The sequence below is a fragment of the Lissotriton vulgaris genome, chromosome 4_1, assembly GCF_964263255.1.
Source record: "Lissotriton vulgaris chromosome 4_1, aLisVul1.2, whole genome shotgun sequence".
NCBI lineage: Eukaryota > Metazoa > Chordata > Amphibia > Caudata > Salamandridae > Lissotriton > Lissotriton vulgaris.
Genome location: NC_141691.1, coordinates 1,748,434,768 through 1,748,451,987, shown reverse-complemented (window position 1 = coordinate 1,748,451,987; position 17,220 = coordinate 1,748,434,768). Strand labels below are relative to the sequence as shown.

The 17,220-nt window shown below is 49.0% G+C and overlaps 1 protein-coding gene across 1 annotated transcript in view; it reads right to left on the bottom strand.

The window, feature by feature from the left end:
* The window catches only part of VPS13B (vacuolar protein sorting 13 homolog B), a 2,999,480-nt gene that overhangs the window by 133,831 nt on the left and 2,848,429 nt on the right, over positions 1-17,220 (bottom strand). Inside the window, exon 49 of the mRNA XM_086966051.1 lies at positions 7,171-7,372. Within this exon, the coding sequence (XP_086822177.1) occupies positions 7,171-7,372 (202 nt within the window). The remainder of the gene's footprint in view (positions 1-7,170; positions 7,373-17,220) is intronic.

The window sequence follows — 17,220 nt, the reverse complement described above, 5'->3', positions numbered from 1 at the left end:
ATCTACCTAACCTCCTGCCATAACTTGCTATAGCCCCATTAGAAGCGATCATCTTACTGCAACGCTCCTCAACCAGGGAATTAAACTGTAAGGCACCATCAAAAGTTACACCTAGATAAGGAAACGTTTTAACCTCTTCTACTATGTGACTTCCAATTGTGTAAGTAAATTTAGTGGAAGGTTTTTTACCAGCCAGGAGCACATAGGATTTGCCCAGGTTAACGGAGAGATCTAGAGCACCCATGAACTTAACAAATCCGTCAATCAGAATTTGTAAGCTCCTCGGTGTGCGTGCAAGCAGGACCGCGTCATCTGCGTAAAGCAGAACGGGAATGTGACGCGACCCCACCCTTGGGCAATCTGCCTTTAAATCTAACAGAAACTGCTCCAGTTTATTTATATAAAAGGAGAACAAAAAAGGGGCAAGAATGCAGCCTTGCCGGACTCCGCTCATACAGGGAAAGGAATCGGTCAGCCCCCCCTCCCTGTTAAATCGAACCCTGGCCGAGGTATCACTATGAAGTTCCCTTAGTATGTTAATTAAGCCACCCTCTATCCCCATACGAGACATCATGTCCCAAAGTGCCTCCCTGTTGACGTGATCAAATGCAGCTGCCAAATCCATGAATCCCATGTAGATGGATTCATCGCTGGCCATAGTGTATTTGGCAGTCAGCATGTAAAGGTTCAGGCATTGATCACTAGTGGACCTCCCCGTCCTAAATCCGTATTGAGTGTCCGAGAAGTTATTATTTTCTTCGGTCCACTCGGACAGTCTATTGAGGATCGCCCTACCCAGGTGTTTAGCCGATACATCAATCAGGGAGATAGGACGATAACACTTAGGGTCGTCCCTATTGCCCTTCTTAAAAATCGGCACAATTAAGGCTTTGGACCAGGACGGTGGCAGACCACAGGTGATAGCAGTGTTTATAACCCTGGTCATTAGGGGGGCCCAGAGTTCTATACAGCTCAGGAACAGATCGGGGGGGATTCCGTCAGGGCCAGGGGCTTTATTTTTAGTCAGGCCCTCTATCCCAGCAGTGATCTTTAATAGTAAATACAACCGTTGAAACCTGAATTGGGGTTTCAGGTGGCTCCACGGAAGTACTGGGCTCGTAATTATACAAGTCCCTATAGTGGGTGACCCACTGTTCTGGGAGGATGTTAGACCCTATCTCCGGGGTGTCGTTTTCCTGGAAAGTAGGTTTATTAATGATTCTCCAGAATCCGGCTATATCCTTTTTTTCCCCTGCTTCTCTTAAGTCTGCCCACGCTTCTCCCTGCAGAGCAAGTTTCCTCCTCTTGGTCTCTTTCTTGTATTTCTCCCTACACACCCTAATTTTTTGGGGATCCCTACGTTTGGATTTAAGGCTGCTTTTGAGCTCCCTCAGTGCTTTTGAGCAATCTCTATCGAACCATCGGGGATTCCCATGGTTCCTTGTGGGCGCACTAGTTTTTAATAAGCCATCAATCAGGATAGCAATCTGATCGAATGCTTCAAGTAGCCTCGGTCCGTGAACTTCTGTGTCTAAACAGTCATTAATAGCGGATTTACCAGCGTCCGCAAGGGCCTTGTAAAACCTTTCCCTGCATTTTTTTGGACCACCTTAATCTCCTGCCCTGATCTGTTACCTTCTCCGTGGTTGTGCGATGGTCTCTGCTTTTTAGACCCACCCGGTACATCAGCTCCAATACAAGTGGGTTATGGTCGCTGAAACTGCTCCAATCAATCCCTACACTAATAATTCTATTTAGCAGGGATCTTGAGACCAGGATGTAATCTATAACAGATGAGCATCCTCTGCCCTTAAAGGTGGGTGGGAGTGTGCCATCCTTCTGTGTACCCATCATGTTGATAGTGTGCTCGAGGTCATACTTAAGCCGGAGCATACTAAAGGCTAACCCTGTCGGCGTGTGGGAGAAATGCGGCCCCTTCTCCACGGGACATTGAGACCAGTCTGTATTTGTTGTGACCAGTGCTGAACAAAGGTGGCAATTAAAGTCTCCCATGACCAGCAGCGCATATGACTGCCCCTTTTTCTTGGCTGTTATTTCCTGGCCCAGCCTATATTCCAATTCTGCTACAAATGATGTGTGGTCTCCCGCAACCTTGTTGTTATAAATATTCAAAACAGTGAATCTTAACCCCTTCCCAGTAAACCGTACTGCTTGGATCATTTGGGAATTCCAATCTGGGGTAGACCAACTGCCCGGGAGGTCTAAATCTACATAAATAGATAGTCCTCCCATGGCTCTCCCTGATCTAGATTTTTGCGCAGGTACGAAAAAGCACTTATACCCCTGCAAGTGAAAATTGTTCTCCGGGGCCCATGTCTCCTGCAGGCTGATTACGTGAAATTTTCTAATGTAATCAAGCCACTCTTTGTTATTAAATTTAGCTGCCAAACCAGCTATATTCCAGGAAATAATTTTCAATGCCTCATAACTCTGCTCTGTTCCCCCTTGGGACCCCATTTGTGTCTCTGTCTCTAACCCTTGTGTATCCAGCCCATGTCTTCCTCCTATACTTTCAATATCTATGACCATAGACACATCTGGCACGGACCTCCCAACCCAGCTAGGTGGAATTTGCTGTACAAGGGGGCTTAGCTGCACCATCTCCCCAGCTAAGGCCCCTTTTTTCCCTTCTCCTAGAGGGACAGTACCCGCTGAGTTGGAAAGCCTGCCCGTTTGTCAGTCAACCCCCTCAAGGCCATTCAGGCAACTGAACCGGTTGAGAGTATAAAAGGGTAGATCTGGGCGGCAGGGTAGTGGCCAGGGGTTAAATTCGTGATGTCTTCCCCTCCTACCAACCCTCGTCCAGCTGTCATGGGTTTGAGTCGGGTGTACAGGGGTAGGGATAGGGGGAAAAAAGAAAGATACATGGAGGGTTTGAATGGTTGATTCCCGTGATCTATTCTTTCCTTGACATATATGGGAAACAGTTCCAGCATCCCTGAAACTCACCAATATGCAATCCCCTATTATGGATTTGTATGTTTTGCCCACCCAAGGCACCCTTCTAACCATTATGATTTCATTATTTAAATATACCGGGAGGGGTCTATTCACGTTCAGCCACTTGATTACCCTGCTTTTTAGAGAGCAAAAGTCCTCAGCTTCACCCGCTTCAAGTGGGGGGACGCCCGCCATGACTACCGTGTAATCATTTGCCTCTGGAGGTAGATTAGGCCTACGTGGCCTGGGGGGAGGCTTCATTAGAGGTGTTGGGGCAATGCTGTCTGCGGGTTGTATTAAAGGGCCTGGGTCTTCAGTGGGGGATGACCTATTGGAATTAAGTGGCTTGGCTGGTACAGGGTTAGTCCTGGGAGGTTGTGGGGGGGCCTCGGCGTTCGCAGCCTGTGGGGGGGCAGAGGTCACTGCTCTATTTGGGGGCTGCTGGGAAGCCGTGGAAGTGGGAATGAGCTCAGGAGATCTTCCCTGGAGACCAGCCGAGGTTTTCATGCTGTTTAATGTAGCCTCCAGGATGGTAAGTCTGATCTCGCCCTTTTTGATGCTCTCGCTAATTGGTAATAATAGCGACCTGAGCAAAAATTCCAAATTACCTAACGGGACAACAGAAAGGGGGACACTAGCGATATTATTTCCTGTGTCATATATCAAAGCGGGAGCAGTGGCAACCTGTACAGTGGGTTTGGGGTGTACTTCGTCCGCTAATCTCTCAGTAGGTAGGGGGAGTTTTGATGTCTTCCCAAACACGGAGTGAGGGATTTTTGATTTATTTTTACCCTGAACACCCCTCGACTTCCTCCTACGTTTGTTTGGAGGGGGCCCAAATGCTCCTTGCGCAGATGCTAGCTTGGGTTTGGCTTTCCTAGCTTTGGGGGCTGGGGGGGGTTGGGAAATTAAGTCAATGGTCACCCTGCTAGGGCTTGGGCTCTTGGCGGGGGTTAAGCTCATGCTTGGGACCGGTGTAATATTAGTACAATCCCTCAGCAGGAGGGGGACATCGTCAATAGAAGTTTGCTCCTCACTAAGTTGGGTAGAGTTTTCACCGAGGGGCCTGTGTTTCAGATTATCTATAGAGCGTCTCCGCTCCGCCCTGAGCCTGATCAAGGTGCTCTCCTTATCCCCATCTCCCGCAGCCCGGGGAAAGTAGTTGTCTAGGGTCCTGTTTTTTGCCCCTCCCTGCTTCATGGGGGTACCCTCCCTTGACGGTGAAGGCATTTGTGCCTAAGATAGCTAATAGGCTATGGGGAGCTATATCGGATATTGAGACCAAAAACTCAGGTATCTAACGCAAGAGGGTAGGCCCAACCCAGCCTACTCCGGCCTATGACGGCCTTGGACGGTCCCGCCCTTGTCCCGGGCTTCTCCCGGCGCGCTCCCGCTCGCTCCCGCGAAGCGGTTGCACGAGTCACTTTTATACCAACTACCCTAAACACATAGGCTGATAGGCGGGGGGGCGTGGCCAGCGGGGAGAGCAGCCCAGGTGACCCCAATCGGGCTCGCAGGGACTCCTGGACACTGGAGTCCCCGCGTTTTTGCTCGCAGCCCCGCTGACGCTGATGCCTGCCCCGCGCTCCTCTCCACCAGTTCCAAGGCAGCAACAATCCGAAAGGCAAAGCGCTGCGGGACCCGCGGAGCGGGTCCGGCGAGGCGCTGTTAGATTCCCAAGTCAGAACCACGCAGGGCGCAGGAGGATACTCCAACAGCAGGTAAGGCTTGCACACGGCTTCCACGAGGGTCCCAACAAGCCGGTAGCACGGTATCCTTTTCACTCTATTGGCGGGGTGCGTGGCCAGCGGGGAGAGCAGCCCAGGTGACTCCAATCGGGCTCGCAGGGACTCCTGGACACTGGAGTCCCCGCGTTTTTGCTCGCAGCCCCGCTGACGCTGATGCCTGCCCCGCGCTCCTCTCCACCAGTTCCAAGGCAGCAACAATCCGAAAGGCAAAGCGGTGCGGGACCCGCAGAGCGGGTCCGGCGAGGCGCTGTTAGATTCCCAAGTCAGAACCACGCAGGAGGATACTCCAACAGCAGGTAAGGCTTGCACACGGCTTCCACGAGGGTCCCCTGAGCACTCGGGGATTGTAAGGCTCAACTGCACGGAGGAGGAGGCAGCGGAAAACGTCGGAGGGAATCGACGGACCTGGCGAATGTTTTTCGAGTTACGTTCTCCTGCTGCAGCTTAGAGAGTCATTGTTGGGGTGTCAGTGAGGTACACATGTGCTTGAGGCGATGGGCCTTGGTCTAGGAGTCATACTTTAGTGCAAAGAGAGGCGATTTACCTCCATGCCCAGTGGGCACTCATGTACGTGTGTTAGCAAGTAGCATAGCTATATGAACTTTTTTACTATGCTCAAACACAGTTTTTCTCATTAGAGCTATTGTAGGCTTTCACTGTGCTAGCCGATGATGAGTTTACATTGTCTTTGTACAAATGCCATTCATAAGTCAGATTCACTAAGCTATTTGCATATCTAAGTGATATATAGACATGCATCCTTCATGCATTTCAAGCGGATATATTCACATATAAATGACACGAGTACGGTGTCATTTTCAATTAGGGTAAATCTCACAGGAACAGGGTAAAAAGTGCTGAACAGCCTGAAACTTACATTTTTGTCTGTATTCACAAATATTTCGCAGATGATTTGCCACCATTAGAAGAGATACAAATGTATTTCCGTCAAGGGCAGAAGTAAACATTTGCAATGTGGAACAAGGGCAGAGACCATCCAAAAATTGGCGAGAGTGTAGGGAAAGGGTGTTTCTCCAAGGTAAAGAAAATCAAAAAGTGAGCAAGTGCAAACAGACTGATATGTTACACGTAGTCACTAATATACATACACACTAGATACATTTACAAATGTGACTTTCACCTCCTCCCAGGAGTAATCTTTAAATTCTTAATTACAAAAATGTTGGATATTTGGTCTAGGCCTGGGAGTAACCCCACAGTAGCACATTTTGAAGCTTCTTTGCAAAATGGACCCTGTTGAGTTGGCTTTTTTAAAGGGTGGATGCTTGACCACAATTATTCACAGTTGTGGAGCAACGTCAGCAATCCATTTAAGAAAAGAGAACGCAGGAAAAGCAATAATACACGAGATATGTAATAAATAAGGCAATAGAAGTGAAACTGAACTACTTTATAGTAACTGATATGGAGGCATTGGCATTTTAATAATAAGAAAAGTGAAAGCACTCCGCAAAGAAGAGATGAACATCAGCATATTTCACACATCCTACCTAACAAGTGAAAGAGGAATGACTAAGAGGAATGTTGGTGGAGAAACACTGAGTTGTGTCTATAAAAGAAAGACAAGTATAAGAACAATGTACTCCCAACTGACAGACAGCCAAACATCCAATGCACAATTTAGCAACAATATCAGAAATAATTCTTCTACCCCGGTGGGAGAAATTGTTCCTTTAGTGCAAGATTTTCCCTTTAGTCTTTATGATTAGTTATTGGTTCAGGATTTTGAGCAGAAATTCCATACACAGCTCGTGTCTAAGAGTATTGACATTTATACATAGAATGGTAACATCAATTAGGTGATGAGGAGTGTTGGTGACAAAAAAAATATTGCCTATATGTTGAGTAACTGCTGTGAGAAAGGGTGTTGCAAGCCCTTCGGTTGGAACAGCTGAACACTGAGGCCTGTAAGTGGATAGGAAGGAGTCTGATCTTTGTGTGAGGCAGAGGACATTCCAGTGGATGATCGCTGAGTAGCAGAATTACCTAAACTGGGATGTGGCATTGGTTGGTAAGATGGTTTTGTGTTTACAGCAGACTATTGGTGTACATGTTCCATTTAACATACTATTATTTATTGAAGACACTTTTTGGAGTGTTCCGTTCATGCAGTAATGATTGTGCCATACAATGAACACTATTACGAGTGAGACAGAGTAGTATATGTAGGAATGGGCCCAGTTATTCCATGACGTGTTCCCTGATTCCGGGTCCGGACACTCCCGAGACCCAGTAAGTGAGGGTGCATGGGAGCCTGTGTTCTAGTTGGAATCATTAACATCCGCCTTCGTATTTCAATCTCAACTTACAGAACATTTTGTAATGAAGCCCAGTGTGAGATTACCAACAAACATGTTTTGAACTGGTAGGCTTTCACCTGAGGAGGAAATCAGGTATTGATTTGAACAATATGGAGTAAGAATGTGGTGTACAGGTTTACCTGGAAATTAGGTGGTATCATGGTTTTCCCGGCTGGAATCTGGAGTACAATCCTCTCTCCTTCAAAGAGCCAGAGGTCCCACTTGGACTGGTTGATAAGCAGAGCCCAGGGAAGCAGCTCTACCAACAGGGTTTTCAGGCACGGCTTCCAGACCGACAGCTTTACTCGCATGGGGCTGTCCCACTGAGCTAACTGCTCACTGCTGTTCCAGGAAACACATCCAAAAAGAGACGGAAAAGTGTTATTATAGCATTATCAGACTGCGTTTAACTCCAGTACACATGATACAGCTAAAGCTATCATAACATCCTATGTCATGAAATAGCAGTTTGGGTTTCAAGTGTTTGTGCAGAGATGACTGAAAAGGGGAAGGAAATTGATCCAAACAGCTCCCACTGGAGCCACGGGCTCTTCTAATGACAGGAGTCAATTGTAAAGAGGGTTAGAGCCAAACACAATTCCACCACCACTACTCGGCCAAAGAAAAACACTCCAGGATAAACTCACAGAGGCAAAGGAGGCTGCACTGTGTAGGATTATAGAATGAAATTAAACACACAAAATACAATCTTCTACTTAACTAATCGCAGAAAAATGCTTTAATCGGATCAGTGGCTAGAAAACGCATTTTACCTCTCAAAACTGTGTAACTTTTTTTTAAGGGTGAAGAAAAAAAATAACTTTATTGTTTCAGCAGAATAAAAAATACGTCCCCCCCCAAAAATTGGCATCAAGGTATAGAAAATACATGTGTACGCAGTTCACCCCCCCAGGACGGCTCCAACAGTTGCAGATGGAACAGGAAACGCAAGAATCAGATCCACGGGATACAGTGCAATTACAGAAACTGACATAAGGAACATGTGCGTAGTCATCAGGGTAGTACCCCAGCCCCTACTCTCCCTCCCCATCCCCCGCCACCCCTTCCTCAGGTCCCGATTCCTCGGACGAGAACAATGCAGCACTAGTAGCATCAGAGTCGCTGTCAGTCGACCCCACCGCACACATCATACGCCATGCAAGCAAGTCCTCCTGTAGCCGCTCATCCCTACGCGTATGCTGCATGTGCGTTTCTTCAGCCAATGTCCATTCCCCCACATTCCGAAGCCATAATGTCATATCTGGCGCCCTCTGTCCCATCCAGGTTATAGTCACCCGCCGTCTAGCCAGCACTAAGAGTAGCTGCAGCATTTTATATGACAGATTCCTCTTCTTAGGCTTGGGGACCAGGGCTAACAAGCAATGGATCGGGGACAGGTCAAGACGCAGTCCCGTGACCCTCCGGATGTAGGCTACCACTTCCCTCCAGAAGTCCCCGACTAGTGGGCACTCCCAAGCTAGATGGAGAAATCCGGCTCCTACTGAACCACACCGAGGACAGGCATCCGATTTATCCGCCGCAATGCGGTGCAGAGCAACTGGGGTTACGTAAGTGCGGTGCATGAAATTAAAATGGATTAATTTGAAACGTGCGTTACACGATACCTTCTTGGTGAGCGTCCCTATCCGCCTCCGCTGACCCGGGTCCAAGGCAACCCCTAAATCTGCCTCCCACGCCGCCCAGGACGGAGACACCGGAGGCGCCGAGTCGCATCTCATCGCTGTATAGAAAAGCGTTATCAATCGCCGTCCCGCGCCGCACGATAGCAAGATATTCAACGTATGGGACACCTGGGGCGCCTCAGGGAACTGTGGCCACGTCGCTCTCGCCATGTCCCGCAGGCCTCCATAGTGAAGGTATTGGCCCCCCGTAAGACTGAAGGCCTCAACAGCTCCCGAAACGACATGTGCTCTTCCATTAGAGCGACCGGTGCCAATATCCATATCGGCAGCTCCCTATGAAAAGGGGCCCGTCTCAGCACTCTTTCCACCACTCGCTGCCAGATCCCCGCAGTATGCCGAACAATATACGGCAGGTTGCCATCCGCTCCTCTGCCACGCATCAGAGCCAATTGCAACGCCCTCTCATCTGCGCTACCAGCCAGGAGTTGCAATTCCCAATTTTCCGCGCCCGCGAACCAGCGCGCAGCCGGTATAAGTTGGGCCGCGTAATAGTAGAGATCAAAGCGTGGGGCCTCCAAGCCCCCCTCCTCCCAGCGCCTGACCATCGTGTGCAGCGCAACTCTGCTGCGTCTGCCTGCCCAGAGTAGGGAGGTAAGCATCGTGTTAAGCTTGTTGAAGATTCGAGGAGGAAGAGGACAGAGGGTATTCTGTAGGATATACAATATTCTAGGCAGCATCACCATCTTTGAGACGGCCAATCGTCCCATGAGGGAGAGAGGAAGCGTATTCCAAAAGGACACAGATTGTTGTAGGGAACTGAGCACACGGTCGGCGTTGCGGGCCAGCAATTGTTCATCAGAGACAGCCACCTGAATACCCAAATAGCGGAAGGCCTCCATCTCCCACCGCAGCCCCAGGGGCGGGAAACCCACACGAGGGTCTTCACCGCATCCCGCAAGGGGAAAGATCAGGGATTTCTCAGGATTAAGACGCAGCCCAGAAGCTGCACCAAAGCGTTCCAAGTGGCAAAGCAGGATCGGCAGCGACTCCCGCGGGGAGGTCAGGTAGAACAACGCATCGTCCGCATAAAGCGAAACCAGGTGTACCACATCCCCCACTCGTATTCCCCAGGGTGCCATCTCCACGCGTAGTGTCACTGCAAGGGGCTCAATCGCCAGAGCGAACAGGAGCGGTGACAGGGGGCACCCCTGGCGGGTGCCCCTGCCCAACCTCCACTCCTCCGAGCCGGCCGCTCCGAGCCTGACCCTGGCCGTAGGCGCACTGTAAAGGATACGAATCCAAGTGCAGAAAAGGGGCCCCATCCCCGCTAACCGAAGCACCTCCAATAGGTACCCCCAGCTAACTGTATCGAAAGCTTTAGCCAGGTCTATCGAGACCAGGACCTGAGGATCCTCCCTATCGCGCACCTCATGTAGAACGTGGTTCAGAGGCCGGAGATTCATGGCGGTGTTGCGGCCCGGAATGAACCCGCACTGCTGTGTAACTTTTAGGTGCAAATCAGACTTATAGGTTATTACAGCGCAAACTAGTTTTTTCATAAAAGATAAATCACAGCATTTATTATTTCACAAAATATGCCTTCGTCTGCAAGAACCGTTTTCACGTTTTGTTTCAAAGAACTGTTGCTACAGGACGCACTTGTAGGTTTTTTCGTGTATATAATGATCTACATGGGTCTCAGTAACCACCGCCCGAGGGCCTAGGAATATGTTCCAGAAGACTAAGAAAATATGAGCAGTTACAGGATTCTTCTCACCTTTGCACTAATTTTGTGAAAGGCACCCATGCTACATTTGTAGCATATCACAAGGTGACTTGCACCTTTGCTTTTCAATACATGTTGTTCATTTTGTTTACTTACTGATACAATCAACGTGTCTTTGCTAGCCCCAAGTATATCAGTCAGCTAATGAGGGAAATCCAGCAGAGGTGAAAGCACCATTCACAATGACAATCATTTTGAAACGAAAATGCTTTTAGCAAGCTTAACTAATACACAGCACAGCCACAGCAAGGGCAGCACAAGTGCAAGTTCCCTTATTCAGGGTATGGATGAACTGCTTTCGCCGTCCACCAATACTGCCAAAACAAAATGGGAGGCGGACCTGGGGTTGATACACTCTAGGAAGTTACGGACTTACTGTTGTGAGCAAACTGAACATGGAAAAAACAAGTTACCTGTACACTGTGGTTCTCCAGTATTGATATCTTTTATAGATTCACATGGTTGAATCTACCCCCTCATCATGGTGGTAGCCCCACGTTAACAGTAAAATAGTATTAAAGATTTAAAATCAATTCCCATTGAAATTCAATAGCCTTCAGCAACCTATTATCATTGTTTTAAAACATCCAAACTTCAGCCAATCAGAGGATAGACTATACCATGCTCTGCAGGGCCATCATACCTCAGATTTTGAGCACAAGTGTAAATAGAAGAACAATAGAGGTATGGAAAAAATCTGAACACAGGCCTCAGTAGATGATCTGGTGTCTTGGAAGGATGGGGCCTTGACCAGCCAGTTATCGAGGGAAGGGAATACCTGGTGACCTGATTGTCAGAGAAAAGCCGCCACTGGCACCAAGCACTTGATAAAAAATCTCAGGGCCGACTTTAGCCCGAAGGGCAGCACTATGAACTGGTAATGTCACCCTGCCACCTCGAACCTGAGAAAACATTGGTGCTACGGATGATGGGGCATATGGAAATACGCATCCAGAAGTTTGAGGGAGGACATATAATCCCCACATCCATGAGAAGCAAACTCTACTGGAATGACAACATCCTGAAGGGTTGCCTTTTGATGGACTTGTAAAGCAACCAAAAGGTCCCTTATTTGCCTCCTTTTGCCTGTCCTTTTCTGTATTAAAAATAAATGAGAGGGGGCGTGGTCTCGCTGCAGATGAGGCGAGACACACGCCGCGGGAGCTCCAGCCATACGCTGCCTTAATAAGCAATTTTAAGCGGAGCTGGGGCCCGATTGAAGCCACTTTTTGGGGCGCAGAGGTGGCGAACGATGAGGAGCGTCTCCTGGTGAGCTGGCGGCGCGGAGACTGTGCCGATTGAAGGGAAACTGCCAAGCGGTCCCGGCCTCCCCCTGCTGACTGCGACGGCCACCATTTTGCGATCTCCAGGTCTGGCGCCTGACAAGAAACAGACGAGCGCTGCTTTGACCGGCCTGGGGCCCCACCGCTGTAGTGGTGCCCTGACAAGAGTGGCAAGGCACCCCTGAAGCGTCGGATGAGCTGGCGGCGCTGAGAGCTGCCTGAACATCCCTTAGCAGTACAGGCTGGCCGCCATCTTGCGATGGCGGAGCTGGCCTAGAGGCGGAGGGTTGGAGGGGCGGGCGATCAGCGCTGGAGTGGAGAGGCGGTGAGTGGCACAATCGAGGGGCAGACATTAGCTGGAAGCAGTGGACAGCGGATACTATCAGTGAGGGCCCCGGCGCTGGTCCTCCCCCAGTGCGCTGTGGTTTTGGCACGCAGAGGCTTCACTGAGGGAGAGTGGGACCATTACCCCGGAGAGGAAGGCCGCTGCTCTGTTTGCGTGCCCTGCCCCTATGCCCGGCGGCCTCCGTCCAAATGTCCGAAGTTCGCCCGGAGGAGGGAACCACCAGAGGGCTCATCGGAAGTAAAACCCTGCTGGCGCCCCTACGCTGCCCCGGGGAGGAACCATCTCTGAGCGGCCAGCTGAAGAGTGGACGGTCGCTGTAGGCATGCGACTTGCCAGACTGCCCCCTCACATTGGCACACAGACACTACTCCATGCAGGTGAGGGCTGAAAAAGAAGAATAGAGGGCCCGAATGTAGTGGGCCAGGTCCTGATTTTTCCCTGACGCACCTTGGCCTTGTAAATAGCGGCGAAGGGGTAAAGGATCGCTACCCCTGAGAAGAGGACCGCTGTGCTGACCTCACGCCCTGCTTCTGCGCTTGTCAGCTTCCCCAGGGCTACCCAGCGATCGCTTAGAGAGGAGGCCCGCCGGAAGCCTTCTTGGACCCATTGGGCTGAAGGCGCTCTTGTGCTGCCCCGGTGAGGACCAACTCTTGCACCAACTCTGTGGGATAGGTGTGCCACTGCCTATCGGCTGCCGAAGGTGGAGGCCCGCCGGAGACTTCGTCGACCACGCTAGCAGACTGTCTTCCCTGCACTGGAAACAAGAAAGGAAACTCCCTCTTGACCTATATCCACTTTATCATTGGGGAAAGCCTCCAATAACACGGGCATACATAAACCACATATTCAACTTTTAAGTTATTTATTCATTTTTATTTTTTGAGTTTTTTTGTCATTCAAAAATTCATTTTTTCTTTTTTCTTATTTGAAAACAGGTGATTATTCACTGTATTTCATGTGATTTTCTTTAAATACATGTACAAAAATTCATATTATAATTACAAAATCAGAATAGATAAACATATCTTTTTTTAAAAATAACGAGACAGTTATTATGACCCAGGTCGAGAAACACAAACACAACACATCCACTCAATAACACATCCTAGTCATACATCACTCTACTACAACCGAAAAAACACCCCGTTGTTTTGCGCCAGTTTGTCCTCTGTACAACCAAAGGTTGGATCTAATTAGAAGAGAGGGCCAACGCGTTTCGGTGGGAGAACTGCAATGGAGACCACCTTCATCAGGACCAGCCAGGGGCAAATTCAACAGTGTGTCTCGCAACCTGGAGTTAGTGTCTCTTTGTTAAAATGTAATGTTCCAACGTGCCAGTACGCTACTCCTTCATTCCTCGACTAAAAGCCAAGGATTTTAGGCCATTTTCATTAGCTGCCCAAGGACAGAAGCTTCCCAACTGTCCTTCACATTCAAAAGACTGTAGCGGACCCAGTCAGAACAGTGCTATAGGCTCCTGTAGAGTATCGGCTTAAGAGGATTTCAACAGAATGCACTTTCTCTTATGTGCAGAACACCTTTCATACATGTTTCAAGGTAGATCCCAATATACTTCTTATTTCTGCTACCCAAATATAATATTTTTCTGTACGAATCCTGCAGTTATCTGATACTTCTCGGCAGACACTGTAGCTCTGGTAAAAGTTTTTATAGGATGTATTCATCAAATGGAATACCTGTTTCAAAGTGTTCACATACGTCCCAGAGCTCCACCAGCATACCTCCAATAGGTACCCCCAGCTAACTGTATCGAAAGCTTTAGCCAGGTCTATCGAGACCAGGACCTGAGGATCCTCCCTATCGCGCACCTCATGTAGAACGTGGTTCAGAGGCCGGAGATTCATGGCGGTGTTGCGGCCCGGAATGAACCCGCACTGCTGTGTAACTTTTAGGTGCAAATCAGACTTATAGGTTATTACAGCGCAAACTAGTTTTTTCATAAAAGATAAATCACAGCATTTATTATTTCACAAAATATGCCTTCGTCTGCAAGAACCGTTTTCACGTTTTGTTTCAAAGAACTGTTGCTACAGGACGCACTTGTAGGTTTTTTCGTGTATATAATGATCTACATGGGTCTCAGTAACCACCGCCCGAGGGCCTAGGAATATGTTCCAGAAGACTAAGAAAATATGAGCAGTTACAGGATTCTTCTCACCTTTGCACTAATTTTGTGAAAGGCACCCATGCTACATTTGTAGCATATCACAAGGTGACTTGCACCTTTGCTTTTCAATACATGTTGTTCATTTTGTTTACTTACTGATACAATCAACGTGTCTTTGCTAGCCCCAAGTATATCAGTCAGCTAATGAGGGAAATCCAGCAGAGGTGAAAGCACCATTCACAATGACAATCATTTTGAAACGAAAATGCTTTTAGCAAGCTTAACTAATACACAGCACAGCCACAGCAAGGGCAGCACAAGTGCAAGTTCCCTTATTCAGGGTATGGATGAACTGCTTTCGCCGTCCACCAATACTGCCAAAACAAAATGGGAGGCGGACCTGGGGTTGATACACTCTAGGAAGTTACGGACTTACTGTTGTGAGCAAACTGAACATGGAAAAAACAAGTTACCTGTACACTGTGGTTCTCCAGTATTGATATCTTTTATAGATTCACATGGTTGAATCTACCCCCTCATCATGGTGGTAGCCCCACGTTAACAGTAAAATAGTATTAAAGATTTAAAATCAATTCCCATTGAAATTCAATAGCCTTCAGCAACCTATTATCATTGTTTTAAAACATCCAAACTTCAGCCAATCAGAGGATAGACTATACCATGCTCTGCAGGGCCATCATACCTCAGATTTTGAGCACAAGTGTAAATAGAAGAACAATAGAGGTATGGAAAAAATCTGAACACAGGCCTCAGTAGATGATCTGGTGTCTTGGAAGGATGGGGCCTTGACCAGCCAGTTATCGAGGGAAGGGAATACCTGGTGACCTGATTGTCAGAGATAAGCCGCCACTGGCACCAAGCACTTGATAAAAAATCTCAGGGCCGACTTTAGCCCGAAGGGCAGCACTATGAACTGGTAATGTCACCCTGCCACCTCGAACCTGAGAAAACATTGGTGCTACGGATGATGGGGCATATGGAAATACGCATCCAGAAGTTTGAGGGAGGACATATAATCCCCACATCCATGAGAAGCAAACTCTACTGGAATGACAACATCCTGAAGGGTTGCCTTTTGATGGACTTGTAAAGCAACCAAAAGGTCCCTTATTTGCCTCCTTTTGCCTGTCCTTTTCTGTATTAAAAATAAATGAGAGGGGGCGTGGTCTCGCTGCAGATGAGGCGAGACACACGCCGCGGGAGCTCCAGCCATACGCTGCCTTAATAAGCAATTTTAAGCGGAGCTGGGGCCCGATTGAAGCCACTTTTTGGGGCGCAGAGGTGGCGAACGATGAGGAGCGTCTCCTGGTGAGCTGGCGGCGCGGAGACTGTGCCGATTGAAGGGAAACTGCCAAGCGGTCCCGGCCTCCCCCTGCTGACTGCGACGGCCACCATTTTGCGATCTCCAGGTCTGGCGCCTGACAAGAAACAGACGAGCGCTGCTTTGACCGGCCTGGGGCCCCACCGCTGTAGTGGTGCCCTGACAAGAGTGGCAAGGCACCCCTGAAGCGTCGGATGAGCTGGCGGCGCTGAGAGCTGCCTGAACATCCCTTAGCAGTACAGGCTGGCCGCCATCTTGCGATGGCGGAGCTGGCCTAGAGGCGGAGGGTTGGAGGGGCGGGCGATCAGCGCTGGAGTGGAGAGGCGGTGAGTGGCACAATCGAGGGGCAGACATTAGCTGGAAGCAGTGGACAGCGGATACTATCAGTGAGGGCCCCGGCGCTGGTCCTCCCCCAGTGCGCTGTGGTTTTGGCACGCAGAGGCTTCACTGAGGGAGAGTGGGACCATTACCCCGGAGAGGAAGGCCGCTGCTCTGTTTGCGTGCCCTGCCCCTATGCCCGGCGGCCTCCGTCCAAATGTCCGAAGTTCGCCCGGAGGAGGGAACCACCAGAGGGCTCATCGGAAGTAAAACCCTGCTGGCGCCCCTACGCTGCCCCGGGGAGGAACCATCTCTGAGCGGCCAGCTGAAGAGTGGACGGTCGCTGTAGGCATGCGACTTGCCAGACTGCCCCCTCACATTGGCACACAGACACTACTCCATGCAGGTGAGGGCTGAAAAAGAAGAATAGAGGGCCCGAATGTAGTGGGCCAGGTCCTGATTTTTCCCTGACGCACCTTGGCCTTGTAAATAGCGGCGAAGGGGTAAAGGATCGCTACCCCTGAGAAGAGGACCGCTGTGCTGACCTCACGCCCTGCTTCTGCGCTTGTCAGCTTCCCCAGGGCTACCCAGCGATCGCTTAGAGAGGAGGCCCGCCGGAAGCCTTCTTGGACCCATTGGGCTGAAGGCGCTCTTGTGCTGCCCCGGTGAGGACCAACTCTTGCACCAACTCTGTGGGATAGGTGTGCCACTGCCTATCGGCTGCCGAAGGTGGAGGCCCGCCGGAGACTTCGTCGACCACGCTAGCAGACTGTCTTCCCTGCACTGGAAACAAGAAAGGAAACTCCCTCTTGACCTATATCCACTTTATCATTGGGGAAAGCCTCCAATAACACGGGCATACATAAACCACATATTCAACTTTTAAGTTATTTATTCATTTTTATTTTTTGAGTTTTTTTGTCATTCAAAAATTCATTTTTTCTTTTTTCTTATTTGAAAACAGGTGATTATTCACTGTATTTCATGTGATTTTCTTTAAATACATGTACAAAAATTCATATTATAATTACAAAATCAGAATAGATAAACATATCTTTTTTTAAAAATAACGAGACAGTTATTATGACCCAGGTCGAGAAACACAAACACAACACATCCACTCAATCACACATCCTAGTCATACATCACTCTACTACAACCGAAAAAACACCCCGTTGTTTTGCGCCAGTTTGTCCTCTGTACAACCAAAGGTTGGATCTAATTAGAAGAGAGGGCCAACGCGTTTCGGTGGGAGAACTGCAATGGAGACCACCTTCATCAGGACCAGCCAGGGGCAAATTCAACAGTGTGTCTCGCAACCTGGAGTTAGTGTCTCTTTGTTAA